This window comes from Engystomops pustulosus, chromosome 2, assembly GCF_040894005.1.
Source record: "Engystomops pustulosus chromosome 2, aEngPut4.maternal, whole genome shotgun sequence".
Lineage (NCBI taxonomy): Eukaryota > Metazoa > Chordata > Amphibia > Anura > Leptodactylidae > Engystomops > Engystomops pustulosus.
In genome coordinates, this window is record NC_092412.1 from 44,321,425 (window position 1) to 44,343,766 (window position 22,342).

At 39.2% G+C, this 22,342-nt stretch overlaps 1 protein-coding gene across 1 annotated transcript in view; it reads left to right on the forward strand.

The window, feature by feature from the left end:
* The window catches only part of NBEA (neurobeachin), a 429,733-nt gene that overhangs the window by 215,483 nt on the left and 191,908 nt on the right, over positions 1-22,342 (forward strand). Inside the window, 4 exon segments of the mRNA XM_072134427.1 lie at positions 3,316-3,467; positions 5,133-5,259; positions 6,842-6,969; positions 16,581-16,642. Coding sequence (XP_071990528.1) covers positions 3,316-3,467; positions 5,133-5,259; positions 6,842-6,969; positions 16,581-16,642 — 469 coding nt within the window.

The following is a 22,342-nucleotide window of genomic DNA, read 5'->3' on the forward strand; positions in this document are numbered from 1 at the left end:
GATGATAATTTTAGCTTTTAGGCTTTATATATATGTATATTCACATCTGGTCAGACAGGCTGGTGTGGTTAATGGCCAATTTGTCTGATAATTGCAGTTTATTATTTCACAATGATCAAAGGCTGATATGATTGCACGGCATAGGAATGAAGGCGTCATCAGGTTACACCGTGCACATGGAAGGTCAACTCCTGACACCTTATTTTCCACTGGGTGATTTAGGGGGAGCAACAGGATCAGTGGAGAACAAAGTGTGAAAATATAAATCAGAATTGTCAGGTTAACACTCGTTGCTCCTCCTAACCATCACATAACCAGATGAACAGAGACTTCTAAATACAAAGAATCTGGTTCTCCATATCTGAGATAGACATGAAGTGTGGAACCTCCGTTTTTAATATTCCCGATAAAGGAGGGAAAGAGGAGCCCCATTGCATGGCCATCTTATGTGATCTTCACTTCATACGCTGCAGAATACAACCACTTAACTTGGCCATACTCACAAGGAGCACTTGGAGGCACTTGTCATTGATTGCCTTTCAAAGGAACCTCTATAGACCTATGGAGTCTACCTACTCTGGTGTGAATTCTGGATAAAGAATATGCTAATTATTTTTAAAGCATCAATGCCTGACTTTCAGTAAGTCTTGTGACATAAGATAACAGCCAGGTGACCCCAGGTCTGGCCTGGTGTGCAATTGCTCCAGAGACTCAGCGGGTGTAGGTAATGGCTTGTGCTCAGGGGCCGGAACGTCAGTTTGCTGTCCCACTCCACCGTCAGCCAAGTGGGTATGGATACAGGGCCGGCGTTAGGGGGTGACAAACTGGGCAGTAGAAATATTGATCTTTTTATACCCCTTGGTTGAATGCCAAGTGAAGATGCTTATCATCCATCTCCTGTCTATATATCTGTCTACATATCTATCTTCTAAAATTTGTCTATTTCCTATCTGTCTATCTAACAATATATTTATCTAGCTTTTTGTCTTTCTATTGTCTATCTATTTTCGATCTATCTATCTCCTATCTATCCATCTGTCAATCGATCTTCTATCTCTCTACTATTATATCTATCTTCTGTCATACATCTATCCATCCATCAATCAATCAATCAATCTTCTATCTCTCTTCTTCTGTATCTATCTATCTATATATCATCTACTTTATATCTTTATATTTATGTGTCTATAAATCTATATAATCTTTCATATTTATCTTCTATCATCCATCTCCCTATCATCTGTCTATCTCCTATAACAGTGATGGCAAACCTTTTAGATGCCAAGTGCCCAAACTATAACCAAAACCCACATATTTTTTGCAAAGTGCCGATTCGACAATTTAAGCAGTAACTTATACTCCCTGCTCCGTTACATGTTTAAATTGTATAGGCACCTGAGGACACAATACAGTAGAAATAAGGAGAAGAAGTTTGGATTATCATTGTAGCTTCCTACTGGTGTCCTGGGCTGCAAGAGGCCTTGAGTCCTGTCTGTCGAATTCTGCATTGGGGTGATGCCGCAGGTGCCCATAGAGAGGGCTCTGAGTGCCACCTCTGGCACCCGTGCCATAGGTTCGCCACCACTGTCCTATAACATCCTCCTGCAGCCCTATATTACAGATACTTACCTACTACTGGGTGTAACTACTATGTGTTATTATTGTGCAGGGGTAAAGGGAGCCGCTTACTGACTGTGACTGCTCATAAAATAGTTTTATTTTGGGGCCCCACTTTCGCTAAAACCAGTCCTGTGTGGAGGTGACGTAAGGGTAAAAGGTCCTGGATGTGCCCCAGGCATTGCGCTTGTTTCAGTCCCCATAAATCTGGACGAATATGGAGATATGCAGGCCACCTTTACAGGCGTTTGGAGTCTTACAGTTTTCTTGTTTCCATCCTGGAAAACTGTATTACTGGACAGAACCTGTTACAGGCGTGAGGGATGAATGAAACAGGTACAGTGTATTATACATATTTCATTGTAGAGGTATATCATATACATTTGAGGATTACATACTGGCTTTCAGTGATATATTTGCCACAGCTTCTATCCTTATTAGATTGGATTCTCCATAATAATTGTCCCTTGTCTAAACCCAGGTTTTAGTGAGAAGAGGCAGAATGCAGACTGTAGAGAAGCCATCATGCTCTTGTTAGGCCCATTATTGTTCTCGTGCGAGGGGCTGTGTGAAATGACAACATGGAGATACAAAGTAGGCTAATACGCTTCAACAAAAGGCGCTGCAGTGTTAGTAATGTATGCGGCAGCTCAAGAACTATCGAATGTAAATGATGAGGTGATATTGATGAAAGGAGGGGATTGAGGTCTCGGGGGGCGCCGATGACGGATTGAACAGAAGCGGCCTTGCTCCACTCGTAACTGAGGCCTGTCGTCTTCACCGCTCAAAGCCATAATGGGAGGTGGCAGTCTGAAATGAGTTGCCACGGCAAAGAGTATTATTTTTGAAATGCTTTCACACAAATCACCAGGCCCCGCATACAACTTAGTTTCATGCTTTAATGTCATCAGGAGGCACAAATTGGTGTGTCTAATTGTTTGCCACCTGCCAGCAAAATGAGCTGCCAGCTTGCCAGACGGGTTTGATTGTCTGTCAGCCATTCAGTGGATTGAGAGTGACAACATCAAAAATTATCCTTCAAACTCTGAGACCTGGGTGCAGCTTTGTAGTCAGCGCTCCCTCACCGGAGCTTGTGGAGTACTAATCTATCTGCTGCCACCGCCTCATCTGGTAATGTTACCACACTGCCTCCGGATTGGCTCCATTCATTATAAATTCTGGACATAAATAAGTGTCTTGTATTTTTTTATTTTGTTTTCTTCGTCTGTTTTTTTTTTTGTTTCTTTCTTTTTTTGTGACAATGACATATTTCAAGAAAAATCATCATTTTTGCCTTTAAATTTAAGTTTTACTAGATCTGTCATTTCTACTGACATGACCATTATTAACAAATTGCCATGTTACAGTTTTGTGCTGTTCCTCTGTTATTCCTTCAACAAATACATGGATCGGAGTGAGAGTAATTCCCTGAACACTCGGCCAGTGTCCCACATGTACTCCCAGTCTCCGACTCTGTTTGGTCACAGGAATGGTAACTCCCTGTTCACTATTTACACATAAACGTCTTGTGGGAATAACAGAGGAACATGAGAAACCAGAATTATTTCATGGAGATACTGCCAGAATTTAGAATAACAGATATCTTAGTAGAACGGGGTGAACTTTAATTGTGTTATTCATGTCTGTTATTAATTATATTGGCTCTTATGTGTCTTCTTTCTTCTTGGCTCCTCACAGAAGTGTAGTTGTACCGGTGAAGAAACCCCCGCCCGGCAGTTTAGCTGTGAACACAGTGGGTGCTGCCAGTGGTGGTAGTCTCACACCCAGCACAACACCAAATATATTCGCTGCTACTGGAGCAACCCCCAAAAGTATGATCAATACAACAGGTATTTGTTCCTTCATTTCATCTTCCATCAATAATGTGGTGTGGTGTTGGTAATGTAAGTCTTGTACCCTGAGGCACCGTCGTGTAGCTTGCATGTGAATGTGCTTACATTTTGTATTAGGGTAATCAGATACTTATTAGGAATATCTTAAGAATATCCAAATAAGGCCTAGGTATTGGGCCTACCTCTTTCCATGTTATCTGCAGCAACCTATCAGAACCATTGTTTTAGATGTGCTTTGTAGTTTTGGAAATGAAAGCTGACCTGTAATAGGCTGCAACCAGGCGGCTTAATCTCTGAGTAACTGGAGTGTAGCTCCTCTAGCTTTATGTCATGGTGTGCTGCTCAGTGATATCATGTCTTGTCCTGTCCTGTGCTCTGTGCTGCCATGTGCTGCTCACATACTCCATGTGTCTACACTGTTCTGTATACGATGACGTGTGCCGCTGTCTTCTGCTGGAATATATGATATGCTCTTATGTCTAGTGCCGCTGTAAGTGCCCACTTAGATCAAGTATCCATAGACTGTATTGTGGGATCCTACTCTGTGGAGATAGCCGTTTTATAAAATGTATGCAAGCCATGGGGGAATGCAGAGATGCTATTGTTTTCAGGTCTTAGTAGCCCCTTTACCAGGTGAAAACACTTGAGCTTTACAGATTTTACATTACGACCCACTATAATATGGTTAGTAGTGATAGTCCTAAAGCCTGTCTACCACTGTAAGTCATCATGCAGACAAACATATGGGGGCCGATGATACAGCTGCACTATTTGCGTCCGCATCACGCCCCACATAGACTTCAATGGCCTGCTCACAGTGAGGTTAGCACCCAGTGACTCACCACAACGTGGCTCGGTGACTGAGTTGCAAGATATAGGACATTTGCCATTTTTAAAGCACAGCTGCTTGGCTTTCAATGGGGAGGGGTCTTCATCCCTCTTCCCTTCTGCACCTGGCTGTATTACATTTTTGTGCAAGGGGCCTAACTATTGGCACATTGACCCTGGTCCCCTTTCAAAGAGTCAGAATATAACTTTAGTACTAGAAGGGATTATTCCGTTTTCAATAAAAAATATTTTTTTATGGATATGAGGTAGATGGAACACCCCTTTTTGTCTCCAGACTCTCCCAAGCGGGACATTTATCATACGCCAGCGCATTGTACGCCAGTGCTTGATGAAGGCCCCACCCCTCTGGCGCGCCAGATACAGCAGCAGACTCTGGTGTCCTGATATATCCGGTGGACCCCTGAACTAGTGTACAATTGCCCTATTACCAGCGATCAGGCTTAATTGGTCGTGGGCTATAGCGAGTGCATACTGCCCGTGCCCCCCTTCACACCACTGATGTACAAGTCCCTTATAAATGTCCCTCAAGAAGATTGATCTGCTATTTGTAGGATGCACACAAGACATGCTATTTTCTTAGCACTCGATTGTGACTGTGTCAGTTCTCAGCTATACCATTCTTGTGCCTTATATAGTAAAATACACTGTATCCCATCCTTCTAAAGTAATAAGTAATTTGATTCTCCCCAGAGCAGATGCTGCCATCTCACTCTAGAAATTGGTCTCTTAATGGACCTTCTCAGTGCTCTGATCCCAAATAATAATGTATTATTTCTGTATGTTTCACATGTTGAGGTTTTGTCTGTGAAACAGGTGCCGTGGATTCAGCCTCGTCCTCCTCATCCTCTTCATCCAGTTTTGTAAATGGTGCTACCAGCAAAAATCTCCCAGCAGTGCAGACTGTGGCTCCCATGCCTGAGGACTCTGCTGAAAACATGAGGTGAGACCATAGATTTGGCTGTCTATGCATTTACTTATTAGTATGAACAGTGTCAGACTGTCCCAGTGGATCCTCCAGTAGGCCCAATAATGGACACTAGAAGTCCAGCGGAAGACAACCCAATATGGAGGCTACTAGAGTCTATTTCCTAGCGTTTGATTCAGGGTTGGCCCCTCAAATTATTTTATCCCCGGGGCCTTAAAGGAAACCTACCACTTCTGAAGGTAGGTATGAGATGCAAACACCGGGCACCAGCTCAGGGTGAGCTGGTGCCGGTGCTTAGTCTTGTTAGTGTTAAAACCGCGGTATCGCGGTTTTAACACTTTTTAAACTTTATAGTAGAAACTGCTTCGGCGCTGCGCGGGACCGTGCGCGCGCAATGCCTGCGGCATTTCCAATGTAGGCGCGCGCACGATCGTGCGCACGCAGCGCCGAAGCAGTTTCTGCTAGAAAGTTTAAAAAGTGTTAAAACCGCGATACCACGGTTTTAACATTAACGAGACTAAGCACCGGCACCAGCTCACCCTGAGCTGGTGCCCGGTGTTTGCATCTCATACCTACCTTCAGAAGTGGTAGGTTTCCTTTAACACTGTGTATGAATACCAAACCTAATAACTTCATTTGCATCAGAGAATCTCAAAACTTTACCTCGATGGCAGATTTCAAAAACCTGAGGCTTTTGTTCTCAAGAGAGATGAGCCATCTCCAAAGGTGTCCTACGGTGGCTTCCTACCCACTCCCTTATCCACAATACATGCATGCTCAACCTAACTTATATGGGAAAGCTCGTTTGAATATAGTGTTTTTGACATAACATCCATTAAACTGACTGTTTTTTTAACGTTTGTTTTTTACATGTAGCAAGACAAATGCAGACAAGGTCCACGGGTGTCCATAAACTTTACATAGATTGGGCAGTCCGTTCAGTCCGTTCAGCCAATAGCAAATGTATTCCACCCCTCATACACATGCACAATCACATGTTTGGCTGAGTGCTCCGCTACAAAACGCACGTACCCCCTGACAACACGAAATCTGCACTTTTAGCCAATATACAATATATCATTATGACCTTTTTTTAGAACAGCGGATGGGACTCTGCAGCTCCTTTAAATTCATGTGTATTTTAGATTTGTTTTTTGTTTTTTTTTTGCCAGCCTTAGTCAGACCCGCATTGCCGTATGCTTGTTTATGTCTGTGTTGACTACTGTTAACAGCTTGTAGCATAATTAAAATGATATTTGCATGTGTGTTCCCCCTATATTTACAACGCAATGACATATGTAGGCATCGGATAATTAATCATTTACATGATCCCATAGAGTTTCTTCAGATTGCTCTCTCCTAATCTAGAGTAGTCACCGGTGTAGTCATGCGTGTAATGCATGTGCACTCATCTGCCCAGGTCTCTTCTATACAAATCCCACCTCTAATATAACGGTCGTATTATGTTATTCACTGCATTTTGTAGATATTGCTAGAAAGTAATTGCATTTGCGATTATGATTATATTATTTTGTTTTTATATTGTTTTTGCGAAAATATATTGTATTTAACCTTATGTTGCTACTTTATTTTACAGTATCACTGCCAAATTAGAGAGAGCCCTGGAAAAAGTGGCTCCTCTTCTCAGAGAGATCTTTGTGGATTTTGCCCCATTCCTCTCCCGGACATTGCTTGGAAGTCACGGACAGGAGCTGTTGATAGAGGGTATGATGCTGATGCTAAATATTTTGGGCGCAGTCAGGTGCTCCAGTAGCCACATTTGGTCATAGTCCTGACTGGCCATTAGCCATGTGATGTTACATAACAATATTAAAGCCTTTTGTCCATTATCAAGTTTGGTCCAGCAAATTCGCTCTGTATGTGTGTGTGGGACCGAACCTAGAACTGCTGATCTGACTGAACAGGGATGCAGAACCCAACTCAGTGATTCGAGATATGCTCCATTAAATCCCTTAACAAAAGTTTCAACAAACTCATTTGTGGGCAGTGGCCAGTAGTTGTATAATTTATGAGAGGCTTTCATTGTTTTATTAATGATAAAGGGGTTTTCCCAACGTGGCAAGTTAGGCCCTATACGGGTGATAGCGCCTAAATCGGTGATGGGTGGGGGTCTCAGTGATGGGACCCTCACAAATCACCAGAACGGTGGTACGATGTACACTCTTTGCACCCCGAGATGACCAGAACAGCGTGCTGCCCCTCTAATCTATATGGAGCTGACGGATATTAGCTGAGCGCTGTACTTGGCAATCTCCTGTCAGCTCCATAGAGGTGAACGTGGCAGGCTGCTGCAGTCATCTCTGGGTGCAACCATGGGGTTCCCATCACTAGGACCCCCATTGATCAGCAACTAATGCACTATCCTATCCTGTGGATAGGGACTAACTTGTTATGGTGGAACAGCCCCTTTAATGGACAATAAGAACTAAAAACCTAATCCTTGCAGGCGTTATCATAGTGGGTGTCAACATCCGACATTACAAATTGTATGGGCATCTGCAATTGTTAATCCATATTTTATATGTCATTGATAAATGTATAATGAGAACACTTAGGCCTCATGCAACCAACAGAGTGTAACAGATTTCCCGTAGACAGATGAGAACTGAACCTTGAATGGGTATTGAAGTGTTCTAACCTGGAAGAACGCTGCAGGGTCACTTCATCAGGCCTGTAGAGGGCAACATCTGGGGTTCAAGTTCCTTGTATTCAGTTGTAACCAAGTCCTCTGGATGCAGATACAATTCTATATAATACTTCATACTTCTTACCTCTAACAAGCTGTCAGGACCTTGAGATTTATTCTGTTGGTATTTTTAACTTCCAAAGCATCACCTGGAAACTTCCCTAGCAGTGAACATGCAGTATCAGCTCACATTGTAAGTAGCCAAGTAGAAGAGGCTGATAATAAATTATATTCTACTTCAGAAATATGGGTGCCGCAGCCATACTGTCTATTAAAGTAAAGAAAACTTTTTTTTTAAAAAATTCCAAGAGTCATCAGGCGTTCTGTTTCTTTGCTCCGTGAAATTCAATATTTCTGTAAGTCGGGTTTTGCCTTTAGAAGTGAGGAAATCTGCCGTCGGAATAAGCAGTAACTTGTGATTTATGAAGAAGTGTCATTATTTTTTATTGCAAATCCCAGTCCCTTCCCTCAGCTCCTATCTTATTATGTCTAGAAAGGAAGATATATTACGGCATAAAACACTTATTCTTCATGTAATTTGTCAGTGGGTCCGGATGTCTGCTTTTCATTATGGCCAAGATTTTTTTTTTTTAATTGACAGCTTAGTTATGACAATCAGAAGAGTTGCCATATTAGCTAAAGTTCAGATTATCGGACCCAGCCCCTAAAATATTGATAGATATATATATTTTTTTTACACACTTTATGTTGTGGCACCCATTAACAGAGGCATGCCCCCCTGTGGTGTGGAGGTCAATGGTCTCCATTACCGACTTATGCAAAAAATGTCGGTCTAGTCCCTATTGCATACTTAGAATTGGTGGAGGAAAAGTATTTTTATTACTAATTTGTGTAAAATGAGCACTTGGAGTCCATATCCTACATCCTACATAGAAACAGGGATTAACTTCATTTTTACTAAAAGTTATTACACTAATAGAATTAACCCAATTTTATGTCCGAACTAGGAAATCAAATCCCTTGTGATACCAGATATTGTTACAAAATGTTAATACAAGATCCACATTTATCAGTGTTTTTCACTTTTGCACTGGCACATCCCACCCCCAGGAAAGTCTGACCTTGACTGCGGGACCTAGTTATTTGTCACTTATACCATGTACGCAAGTTTTAAAAAACGGGTGAATTGTGGGGATAGCTTGTCACTTAACTTCAACAGAAAGTGCTACTTTTTAAGATTTTCTTAATTTTTTGCAAAATAAGGGTATTTATAACCTATCCACAGTATATGTCATGAGTACCTGATAGATGTGAGTCCCAATTTTTTGAGTACAGGGGTGCACTGACCAGTGGATGAGCCCTCCTCTCTATTCAGGTTGATAGAACAGGCAAAATAATTCCTCAAACAATCTTAGCTATTTAGTGTTCCTTCTTTCTGAAGGAGGACTTTTGTACCTACCGGTATTTATGAAGCATTCTGTGGATATTCAAAAGCTTTATCAACTTCTTGCACCTTTTTAATAACCTTGTCCCACATGACTTGTTATATGTATTAAAGGGGTTGTCCATTCATAACAAGTTATCCCCTTTCCATAGGTAAGGGGAAACTTGCTGATTGTGGGAGTCTCAGTGACCGGACCCCATTAATCACGAGAATGGCGATCCGTTGCATCCCACAAGAATGGAGCAGCGCATCAGAAATGCACACTGCCATTCCATTCACTGTCTATGCAATGGGTGGAGATAACAGAGCGCCGTACTCAGCTATCTCATTCAACATAGAGATTAATAGAGCAGCGGGTCTAGTCTGTTCATTTGGTGTACAACAAGCATACAATGTTCTCATGATTTGACCAACTTAAAGGTGTTGGCCACTTTACCTCAAGTTTTTTGTAATGATGTGTAAGTTTGGGGGGCCGGATATTAGGCAATTTACCAATATTCCTCTTTTAATAGTTCGGTGTGGTTTTCTTGGTATGTAAAGTGAAGCCTCCTGTCTTTTCCCTCCAGACATTCCTGTCCATAAAATGTTCGCAGTGGTAGAGTTATATAGTCACTAACTCTCCATGAGAAATAGCCCTGCCAAGATTTTGATGTTATATTCATGAATACTATCATAAGGTCTGGGCAGAATGATTCTCATACACAGTTAGAGATCACATGACCCTCCATCTGCGGCCATGTTATGGTCAGGAATCTCTGGCTGATGGGGAAAAAGACAAGAGGCTTCACAAACCAAGAAAGCAGAACAGAACTATTAATAGATGTATATTGGTAACTTACCTCATAATCTGCCCCCCCCCCCCACACACACACACATTTTAAAAACATAAGCTAAAGTGGCCAATCCCTTTAAAATGTCACCAACAGTAAATTGTGAAGCCTGCTGCCATGTCTGCTACATGAGCCTCGTGCAGTTGTCTTCTTTGAAGCGAGTTGTATGAAAGTGAAGAGACTGAAGACTGGGAGTAAACACACAATTTGCAGCGCTTGCATTCTAGACGGCTCAATGCTAAAAGGACTGAGAGTGAAGTAGACGCCGGCATAGACGACTCCTCCATAGACATCTCATTAAAATCAGTCCAGCTGCATTTAGTAAACTTTCTTCCCAGTTACTCTGGATGTGAGTTATAGGATGATTTCATTTGAGGTATAAAAGCTTATACTAGAAAACCTTCCACATAAAGAGCCCAGTCATCATTTATACTGCATGGACAATCACTCTTCTTATTAGTGGAAGAAGCAGTTTTCATGGAGATGATGCAGTTTTTGAAGTCCTGAAAAGCGGGAACCTAAAAAGTACCAATGATTCTTTTATTTTTTTCTAAATCGGAATAAAATAAACCTAAATATGTAAAAACCTAAATATGCAATTTGGTTACTGCAAAAGCACCAGCGGATAACCCACTGTAATAGGTAAGTGACAACACAGAGGCCCACATTTATCACAAACAGTGCTGTGCTATGTGCAGTTTGCCTGTGTAGTGTGCAGGGGGCGCCAGATTCATGGATTGTGGTGCATGTTCTTCATAAATCTGGCGCCCCCTGTACTGCCCCAACAGAGTGCACCACTTTTTTTTGGTGCACCTTTAACATGGGGCGTGCAACACATTTCGGTCAGACACTGCATGATAAATGTGGCGCACAGTCCAATTTTGTGTCTGGTCAGTCACAGTGCAGCCGCGGCACAAATGTGTTACACTGAAAAGATTGTGCAAAGTAAGACCAAAAAAATGGTGCAGGGGCTTTAATAAACGTGGTCAAGTGTATGAGATCTACACAAATCTAATCCACTTTCTGTGTAAAGAACCAGGATTTACTTTTGTTTCTGAATTCTCATGAAATGTGGGCATGTGGGCTTGTTTTTTTCATATGGAGATGCATTTTCAGAAGTGCCATTTTTAGGGTAAATATCATATAACATACATTTATAAACTCTTTGTTGGCTGGAGAATGAAACTAAAAGGCAGATTGACGATTTTTAAACATTTTGTGCCGCTCACTGTACAACAAACTTAACATCCTAATAATTTTCTGTGGATCAATATGACTACAGAGTTACCAAATGTGTTTAAATGGTTATTTTTTAAGTTTTACTACACTTTTTGAGAAAAAAGGAGCTTTGTTTTACAGGAAAATGGACCATAAATTATTATTATTTATGTGCCATAAATTATACACGTTTCAGAGTTTTGGTGCAGTTTTTCAACCAGGTGCAAAGTATGAGTAGACAGTCAGATACTAGGCCAGATTTATCATCGGCAACAGTCAAAGTGTTGCATCCGGTTCAGCCTAAGACTGTCTAGACTAACTGTACACTGACTTTGTTTGACATTTCATATAAAGCTGTGCCGGAAAAGTGTTTTTCTGTGAAATAAATGCAATTGCGCAAGCAATTTTTAAAGTGAAATTAGCAAACCATATATATAAATAAGTGGAGTCCTTAAAGGACATCTACCACCAGGATGAAGGATTGTAAGCCAAGCACACTGGCATACTGCTGTGTGCCCCCTCTGGCAGGCTCTGCTCTTATTTAAGCTTACTATTCCCTTGGTTTTAAGAAAAAAAGGCTTTAAAAATTATGAGCCATAGATGTTAATGGAGCCAGGTGCCCTTCTGGCTCATTTGCATAATTTTAAAAGCCTTTTTTTTTTTAGTAAAAAACCAGGGCATAAGAAGCTAAAAGAAGGTCAGGTCCTGCCAGAGAGGACACATACCTGTAATTAAGTGTACTTGGTTTACAATCCTTCATCCTGATGGTAAATGTCCAAGATTAGGCATGTTTCTACATCTTTACATAGTTATTTAGTTGCAATTTCCCCTTCTGCATACAATGTAAATGTAAGTATTCCATAACTTCTAAATCACAACGATACAGATACACGGACAATGGCAATGACGTAGCCGTAGGACACACAGAAGGACTGCTGCTGTTGGGATCTGGACTCAGATCCTAAATGGGCACCATGAGTACAATGGAGGGTGAAAGCCTCTGATACAGATTTAGCATTTGGTTAGAAACAAATATTTCACTTTGAAAATTAAAAAAAAAAATAGTTTTTGGTTTGTTTGTTTGTTTTAGATTATAATATACATTAACCATTAAACAACATTTACAAAATCCCAGTGTATTTTTTTTCAGTTTTCTTTAATTTAGTAATATGTATGTTCGTATTCTGCGTGAATAAACGTCATGTCGCACTTATTGATACGCCTATTGTTCCCACATTGGAAGCATGGAGGCAAGTGCAGGCTCCACAAATTAGACCAATTTTAAAGTTTCTTTTTCTAAATTAATCCAAGCAAACAAAGCATTATAATTTAACTTTCTGCGCTTGCTTCCCAATTGATTCCATTTGTGAGGGGGACTCCTGGTTGGTGCAATGGGGAAATCATTGGGAGTAAAATGTAGACAAACCTTGATAAAGACCAGACGGAATGGCTGTGGTATCCTGCTAGACTCCTACACATATTGGAGCAATAAAAAATAAAACACATCAAAACCTTGCTCCTATTTCATAGGAAATGTAACCCCCTCTCTTTTAACTTTTTCAGTGCCAAGGGGGGAAACTCCAAAACTTATATGGCAGGTCCCAGTGGAATTAAAGGTTACAAGCGATTTATATACCTTTTGTATGTAGTCAGACAGGAAATTCACACTAATAGTGGAAGCTACAGCTTTACAATGACAATTAAAGCAGAAAAAAATACTTTTTTGGAAAGTGACTCAAAATTTGCAAATGAAACAATGGCATAAAAATTTCTTTAAACATATGCTGTGACTGTAAAATGTTTCTTAAAGTCCTAATACTTCTTAAACTAAGCAAAGGGTTTTTTTGCACTTTATATTGATGATTTTGGTGAAATTTTAAAGGTGAGTACGGTAGTATCACAGTATTATTTAGGAAGTATAAAACTTTTTATATTCCTCCTTAAAAGAAGTGGTTCTACTCACACGTAAGGGTTGTTGGTAGGACTATTGTATATGATAATGCAAAAAATAAATAAATAAACAACATTAATTAGGGAATGGGGTAAGTTAGAAACCATTGAAGACCTCCAACCATATGTTCTTGTCTCACAAAAATATATGATGGCTCCTACGTTCATAAAAATCTTTTTTTGTTAATTAGGTATTGTGTAGTGGATTTACCATTGCACATAAAAGGGCAAACTAGAAATCTAGGTATCACACAAATATAAAAGATGTCATAAAAAGTTAATCACTAAACAAATTCCAGTGACATTCTAGAATCTGAATTTTGGTTCCGTAAAGGTACGTAAAATTGCCCAATAATGTGGTGAAAAACAGTTGCATATTGATGTACCCCTCTCAAAAAAATTGTTTGTAGTAAAGGCAAAATAATGGCAAAAAATTAGTTTGTAGTAAAAAATTAGTTTGTAGTAAAAAATTAGTTTGTAGTAAAGGCAAAATAATGGGGAGATACGGGCAGCTAATCATTTCTATGTAACATCATTAAAAAAACAAATAATGTAATTGATGCGTTTCGAAAGTGGTTGTAAGATGATAGGCGGGATATCTTATCCTGTGTCAAGTTACACAAATGGAGAGTAAACGGTAAAATAAAAAAAATTAAGAATAATTATCTATTAAAGGGAGCAAATTAGAACATAATAAGCAAACGGAGCCATGATTATAGTGTACTGTAATTTGTGCAAAATAAAGTGTAATATTCTCACACCATGTTTGATAATGGTTTTAGACATTTTTAAATTAACTTAAAATTTTGATTAGCGATTTAAAAAAAAATATATTTTTTATTCTGCATATTCCATTTTATAGTTGTTTTAGGCACAGTCACAAAAAATATGACATTTTAAGGCGTAAACTAGTCCATTAAATAGAATATGTAATAATACAACATATTTATCATGCACTGTGATAAATCTGGTAACCCTATCTTTTCACTGCTTAGACAGCATTTGTCAATTTTCTTGAATCAGAAATTCTAAATATAATCAATGACACTTATTTTTTTACTTACATTTTTGGAAGGGGTAAAGTTTAAAATGGACACTTCTTATTTTCCACCATGGAATTTCTGAGGGGAAACCTGGAACTTTTATAATAGCAGCGAGGTGGATGAGATTATGACAAAACTGTACCACATGCTGTAACAAAAAATCTATAGCAGAACCAACAAAATTGGTCTTCCGTTCCGGTTTCTGTCATTATCGGACACTGTTTGGGGTAAAACTAGTTCTTTTGATCATTTCAGTCATCTTCAAAGGTGATTGAGAGTTTTTAGGAATGTGTCTTGGGAAATATGTTCTCCTCAGTTGCCCCGCATGATGTAATTGCCTCCTCTGTGCCTACTAACAAATCTGGGTTGATCACGAGGCTGTGAGTTGGCAGCATGTACCCTAAAGAATTTTCTGAATATTTCCATGTTCTAAACATTTGTAAATATTTTGGAGTATAGTTAAACATTTATATATAAGCACATGGACTCCATAACTGAATATTGATGGCTGTTGTTCTGCTCCAGCAATCCATGCGGATTACCTAAACCTTCCTTATTAAATAATCCCTTTCAATGATTGAGATGGACATTTACATATACCATGCATGCTGTCCTTAGGAAACTGAGCTAAGGATTCTATGAGACCATTTCTTTTCTGCGAGCCATCAAAAGGTCTAGTACAGCAACCAGGATTCACAGAATTGTATTCCACACTATAGGCTTATATGTATTACATGTATGTGCACAAAAGCGAAAAGGTCTCATATAGTTATTACCAAGAACAGTGGTGGGAAGTCGAAGCCCACATTGATTGGCTTATAGCAAATACATTTTTGCAAGATCCAAACTCTCTGCTGTAGTTATAGTATGGTATTCCATTTTATATATGATATATATAATGTTCACCTCTGTGGACGCCTTATCTCAAGCCATTATCATGGGTCTGCCCGAATATACAGGAAAAAATAGTGCAGCGTGCAGTACAATGTTTTTTGTTTTTTTTTACGTCAATTAAGTCAGTGTAGTTGGTTGGGGCCCAATGGTGTTTGTCATGTGATGGATGTGGCACTGCTATTGTTTTTGAGGTTTTTTTTCCCAGTGATGGAATGGAAAAGTAAAAACCTCAATAGGAACAAAGATGTACAGAAAAATGTATATTCTATATTATATTAGGAGCGCAGTTACCTTTAGGTATCTCTTCCACATTTATTGGGGTCCGGTACTATAACTGAAACTAAATAATATAAACTAAATTATATTTAGGGGGCCCGATGTAGAATATGAATTAGCCTTTACTATATGAATTCTTAGAAGTTAGAGTTCTCAAAAACAAAGTAATTTGTATAATAATAGATTTGGGATTGTTGCAATAAGGTGGTGCCTAACCAGATCTTTGTTTTTGTTTATTAGCAAGAGTGCTCCTATTATTTAGTATGTAATGAGTCTCGTTATTATTACTATACAATAGATTATGTTAAAATAGCTGCTGTGTAAGTCAATTGTCCGTAAATTCACCTTTGAGGGGTCTGTTTATTTTTCACACAGTGAACAGTTTAAAGGTTTTGTTTTTTTTTAACGATTACCTGTGGCATTGAGAATTTTGTATCTTACTTACATTTATATTTTTCTGTTATATACTTCACACATTCTATGTAATTACTTTAAGTGTATAGTGGTTCCTTTATTAATAATAGTAAACCGATACCCCCCCTTCCCTAGAATGAAAATAGAAATACTAATAAAATTACCCACCTACCGGTTTGTGTTTTGCATACCTTTCCATCAACCTATAACTGAAATGGTTGTCCAATAATACAGTTTTTTTTGTTATATATATAACTGGGGGTTCCCTCTGTCACTGCCGGGTCTCTCTTTGTATACAGAGGCTGGTAGTGCCTTCCTGATCACAGCCACGGCTGCTATGACTTTAGTCTCCGGCACTAGCAGAGCACAGGTGTGGTCATTGTATGCAAACAGAGACCTGGCAGTGACGGGGATCCACAGCTTAAGGGTAGCGGGATAGAGGAGAGTATGCCTCACACCCAGCCATATATATTAAAAAATGTATGCCTGGAAAACCCCTTTGATTATAGTGGCTGTTATATTTGTCCAGTGGTAGATGGAAAATAACAGATAACCACCTTTTTGGAGCATTTATTCATTTATGTATTTTATTTTTCAAGGACTCGTTTGCATGAAGTCCAGTACATCGGTGGTGGAGCTGGTCATGTTGCTTTGCTCTCAGGTAAGTTCTATTACCAATAAATAGTGTCCTTTGTCAATGATGTTATGACCGTTTTTAGAAATTGTCTTTGTTCATGTAATTTGACAAATCATTTGAAAATCGAGAAATATCCTCTAAAGCACTTGGCAATTGACCATACCCTTCAAGGGTGTAACTGGAGATTTCCAAGGCTTTATTCACACCATATTGATATCACACTATGTTCATATCACACCAGCTGAGTCCAAGAAGCCAAAAGTCTATAACAATGGGAAAGTGGGAAAACCACTCCCAGTTATTTGTTTTTCAGATTTCCCATGACGGGTTCTAAACTCAAATTTGGCACCAAATATTGTCTGTCCTTCAGCAGTATGAATAAAGCCCTGAAAAAAACTTCAATCTCTATTTCACAAGAAGATAATTTCAGCAGAGCAATGACTGGATTGGGTTTAGGTCTATGAACCCCAAAGCAAACTTGTGATCTATGATTTAAATATTGGAAACACCATATATATATTTTTTTACCAGAAATTCAACACAAAAAAGGGCCACAATCTCAAAGAGTTGGGCAGACGATTTAAAGGGGTCGGAAAATAATACTTAGCTGAAAAAGTATTCGTTGCTCAGAACAAACTTTTAGCTGATATGGAGGGTTTGTGTGGAAAAACAAACACACATGTACACACGCATATATAATATGTAATCTCCTAACATACGTTTAGATATTAGGGCAAGACTGGAAGGGCAAGATTGTCTTTTTCTGCTGTCAATCTGTGACATTGTTATGTTCCAAATCAGTCAATGGAAGAATATATACAGGCAGTCCCCGGGTTACATACAAGATAGGGTCTGTAGGTTTTTTCTTAAGTTGAGTTTGTATGTAAGTCGGAACTGTATATTTTATCATTGTAATCCCAGCCAGAACTTTTTTGGTCTCTGTGACAATTGGATTTTAAAAATGTTGGGTTGTCATAAGAATCAATATTAACACTAAAGCTTCATTACAGACACATTTGATAACTGTTTCAGCTCTTTAATGTAGCCTAGGACTAAAGTACAATAAATTTCCAATATTCAGAGGTCTGTTTGTAACTATGGGTCGTATGTAAGTCGAGTGTTCTTAAGTAGGGGACCGCCTGTATATATATTTTTGGTACATCATTTTTTTTTTTTTTTTTTTTACTACATGTTCACCCTGTAAAACACTTATAAGTAACTGGTATAAATAAATGTCATAGTTGACGTTTATAACTAATATATATATATATGTGAGAATTATCCAACTACGTAAAATTAAGATTTAAATATTCATTTAAAGATTAAAAGCCCTTGATGAGTTCTGTTGCTATAATACATCCATTTCCTATTTTTCATAAAATGATTATTTGAACAATTCGACTGCTTGTTTGAGTATAATTCCTTCAAGGGAAGGTCCCGTCTATACATGTAGTGAGCATTCGATATTGTGAACCACCCTTTTTAATTGAAAGACCTTCACAGTTAGAACCTTCACAGTTAGGACCTTCACCGTTAGGACCTTCACCGTTAGGACCTTCACCGTTAGGACCTTCACCGTTAGGATCAGAATTATAATTTGCTGATCTCAACATTTGCAGCACAACTATCTAACACAATCACCTGCTTTTTATACATTGGGGAAATCACAAATAATGGTTTCAGGTGACGCCTCTATTTGGATTCTGAATGGTGCTTGTTAGGGTTCCCACCCTGTACAACTGTAAGAGACAATCCAAGAGATAAAAGATAAATTGGTGTAATTGCATGCAGGAATAAAGTTTTATTGTTGCAGTCTCACATGTGCTCGCTCCACACACAGCTGAGACGGGCAGTACCTCTAGTTCCAACATCCACATTCCTATCCATACCAGCGGCCACCGTGTTTGATGACAACCGGGGATGGTCGAAACGTCACAAATTTCATATGGGAAACTGCATATGAAAAACTTTATTCCTGCATCTAAGTAAATATAACGTGCTTGGATTATTTACATTGGGAAAGTCGTAAAGGATTTAAAAATTACTTAAATATTTTGTATAATTTGTCAAAGTGGCCTGTTGTTACAAGGTGTCTCTTATTTCACTTTCTCACTAGTGACTAGCTTGTAGTATGTGAATAACATCTTGCTTGAACCTGTGGTCATGGATTCACTGGTCTGACCTTTGTGGTCAGTGTCCTTTCTATTTACATGTAAAATGTAGTTCACAAATGTTTTTGGTTTATTTATTTAGAATTACTGCTATAAATGTTTTTATAGTTATGTTGGATTTCTTTTTTCGAAGGTTTTTACTTAAAATAGGACAGTCGCTAGTATATCTAAAAGTAGTGAACAGATCCTTAAAACGAATGTATCTCGCTGGTTTTATGTAATTGTCGAGCATTTATCCCACTTTGTAAGTGACATTAGACCGTACAGAACTTAAAGCAGCTCCCCAACATCAAGGTCAATGTGATGGTTAATATATAACTTTATTACTTTACATTTCTGACAAGCAGAAGTTCCGTGTTAGTTGCTTTGTACCAAAAAATGGCTTCATCACTATATGGAATTATAGGTTCTGATATCTACCCCCACGTATCTGGGTACAACATATCATAAGGTAGGACAATGGTGTTAGAAGAGTCTAATTATAAAGAACACCCTTTGTGTCACCCCTTTCATCCTCGTAGACTGTAAGCTCTTGCAAACAGGGCCCTCACTACTTTTGTTCTATATAACTATGATTTGTAAAGAGCTGCTTAATATGATGGCGCTATATAAATAAAGATTATTATTATTATTACATAATCAATGCTCAACATGAACATAGACTGTAAATGAGTAATGTTGCATTATAATGCAAATAGAACCAGTGCATTATTTTGCCATCTCACATACTTTCTATACATTTTTGCTACAGTTTTAGTATCCTATAAAACCATGCAACCCATTTGAGATGAAACCCAAGGTAACAACAAAAAGTGTTTTTTTTTTAGGGTTGATCTTTTAAAAGAAGATGATACAATACATCATAGTATAGTATAGTGAAAAGTTGGTATGTAAAAGGGCTGATCTTTTGGGTAAGGTGTACTTTTACAAATTCAGATTTCCCTTTCCTTCATATGCTATGATGTTAGGTCTGAAACTGATTAGAGATATTTACAGTTTATTAAAGTAGCAGAATCCTCTACATACCTGCTGTTCACTTGCCCATTCTCCTCCACATGGTCCATAAGGAAATGATTAGGTTCTCTTTCTTTTTTGGATGGTGGATGGTGAGAGAGGACTTAGAAAAATATAACCTTGGCAGGAATCCTCGATGATGTTCCAACTTCAGGCTCACTCCTGCAGGGCACTTGCAAAATTGGCTGCCTGGTGGTTGCATTGAGGGTTGAAGACGAATTTCACAATATCTAGTTTGGCCTCTGATCTTTAAGTCATGCTGTTTTTTTCTCTAAGTTGAGCTTCTTTTATTTGGACAGAAGAAAAATGTAGCAAAGCTTCCTTCACCCTTTGCAGTTCACATGAAGAAAGCGCAATGTAACATGAGGTTCTTGATGGCCTCATCATCTAATCAGAGGTCTAACATTACTCATTTGCTGGCTCCAGCAATTCCTGCCATTAGTGGCCCCAGAGATGAAACTTTGCCTCTCGTATTGATTGAAGGAAAGAGTGAGAAATTTAAGCCCTATCACTGTTCCCTCACTAACAACATTTAGCAGAACCTTATGTACCCAGCCCGCTTAATGGCTCTCCATATTACGTCCTTTGAAGCAACAAGAAAATGTCCAAAGCTTTAATTTTCCCAATTTTTGCTCATGGTTATATCGGATATCTTGCTGCATATAGATATACAAATGAAACGCCGTCATTTGACACTTCTGTTTGCTGCTTATGCAGGGGTAAAAGGTTACAGACTAAAAAACATGTCTCCTGTTACATATATGCCACATTAAAATGGCTCTCAAAGCTTTCAGTTTAAGACATGCTAATAGCAAGGTAAAGGGGGTGAGATCATTTCCAATTATTCACCACTGCTACCCTTAAAAACATTTGCTGTTGTGAGAAATGCGCCATTCAGAGTGTATTATAACCTTAAATATTCATGTAAACTCACATCCTGCCTCTGGTTGTACAAGGTCCATAGTATCCAGCCTCTGGTTGTACAAGGTCCAAAGTATCCTGCCTCTGGTTGAACCAGGTCCAAAGTATCCTGCCTCTGGTTGTACAAGGTCCAAAGTATCCTGCCTCTGGTTGTACAAGGTCCAAAGTATCCAGCCTCTGGTTGAACCAGGTCCAAAGTATCCTGCCTCTGGTTGTACAAGGTCCAAAGTATCCTGCCTCTGGTTGAACCAGGTCCAAAGTATCCTGCCTCTGGTTGAACCAGGTCCAAAGTATCCTGCCTCTGGTTGTACAAGGTCCATAGTATCCAGCCTCTGGTTGTACAAGGTCCAAAGTATCCAGCCTCTGCTTAAACCAGGTCCAAAGTATCCAGCCTCTGGTTGTACAAGGTCCAAAGTATCCAGCCTCTGGTTGAACCAAGTCCATAGTATCCAGCCTCTGCTTAAACCAGGCCCAAAGTATCCAGCCTCTGATTGTGCCAGGCCCAAAGTATCCAGCCTCTGGTTGTGCCAGGGCCAAAGTATCCAGCCTCTTAAACCTGGACAATATTGGTACTCTCTGGTGTCTCTGGTTTTCCATAGTCCATATACTTACATTCTTGCGTATCAGTATTTTACCAGAGTGCAAAAAATATATAAGAGTGCAGCTGTCCGTGTTGCATGTTAGGATCACACTTGCCATGGTTTGGTGTCTCGAACATCTAAAATGGTACAGTTGGCTTGTTCTTAAGACATCTGACAATGTTAAATGTTGCGATCACACATGCCATATGCTCACTCTAGGTAGTTGGTTCACCAAGAGATAGTATTTTATATGGTATTGCTTTATGTTGAGCAAAAAAACTATATTATGTATAGTAGACATTTATAGATGGCAGGGGCGTTGCTAGGGTGGTAAAAGATCCGGGGCACGGGCCCCAATGCATGTGTATTGCACTTTCAGTAATGCCCCCTTCTGTACATAACCCCCTCACATGTGGTTGTGCCAATAACAAGGTTACTTCTGGTATATACAGCTACAGAGAACAAAGGAGAAATCCCCATCACCACATCTTATGTTCCTCATTGTCCCTACATCTTTGTTCCCTGGCAGTGTTATCCTGCTCCTGCCCCTAACAATCTCCCCAAATACTGAAAGGCTGCGCTCACACGTTTGTCTTGCATTTAAACAAAACCATACACCAAAAGGTTTGGACATGAGTGACGTACCACCCAAAACAAGAAATTTAATTGCAACAAAAAATACTTTATTATGTGCAAAAATACATTAACAATGGATACAATTACTGGACAAGCAACAAAAATTAAAAACTCTGCAGGGTACAATGCATCGCTAAACAAATAGCCTAAAGGTAGGTGAAACAGTCATGAGAGTTGTTTGTGACGAGCCTATGCACTATAGTGCACTATAGCAGAGGATTGCCCCGACACGTGTTTCGCACGAAGTGCTTTTTCAAGCTCCCCTTGAAAAAGCACTTCGTGCGAAACACGTGTCGGGGCAATCCTCTGCTGGTCAGCATTTGGTATGGTATTTGTTACTGTTTTGGTCATCCCATTTATATGTGTCATTGTTTACTGCCTTGTAACCATGCACTATAGTG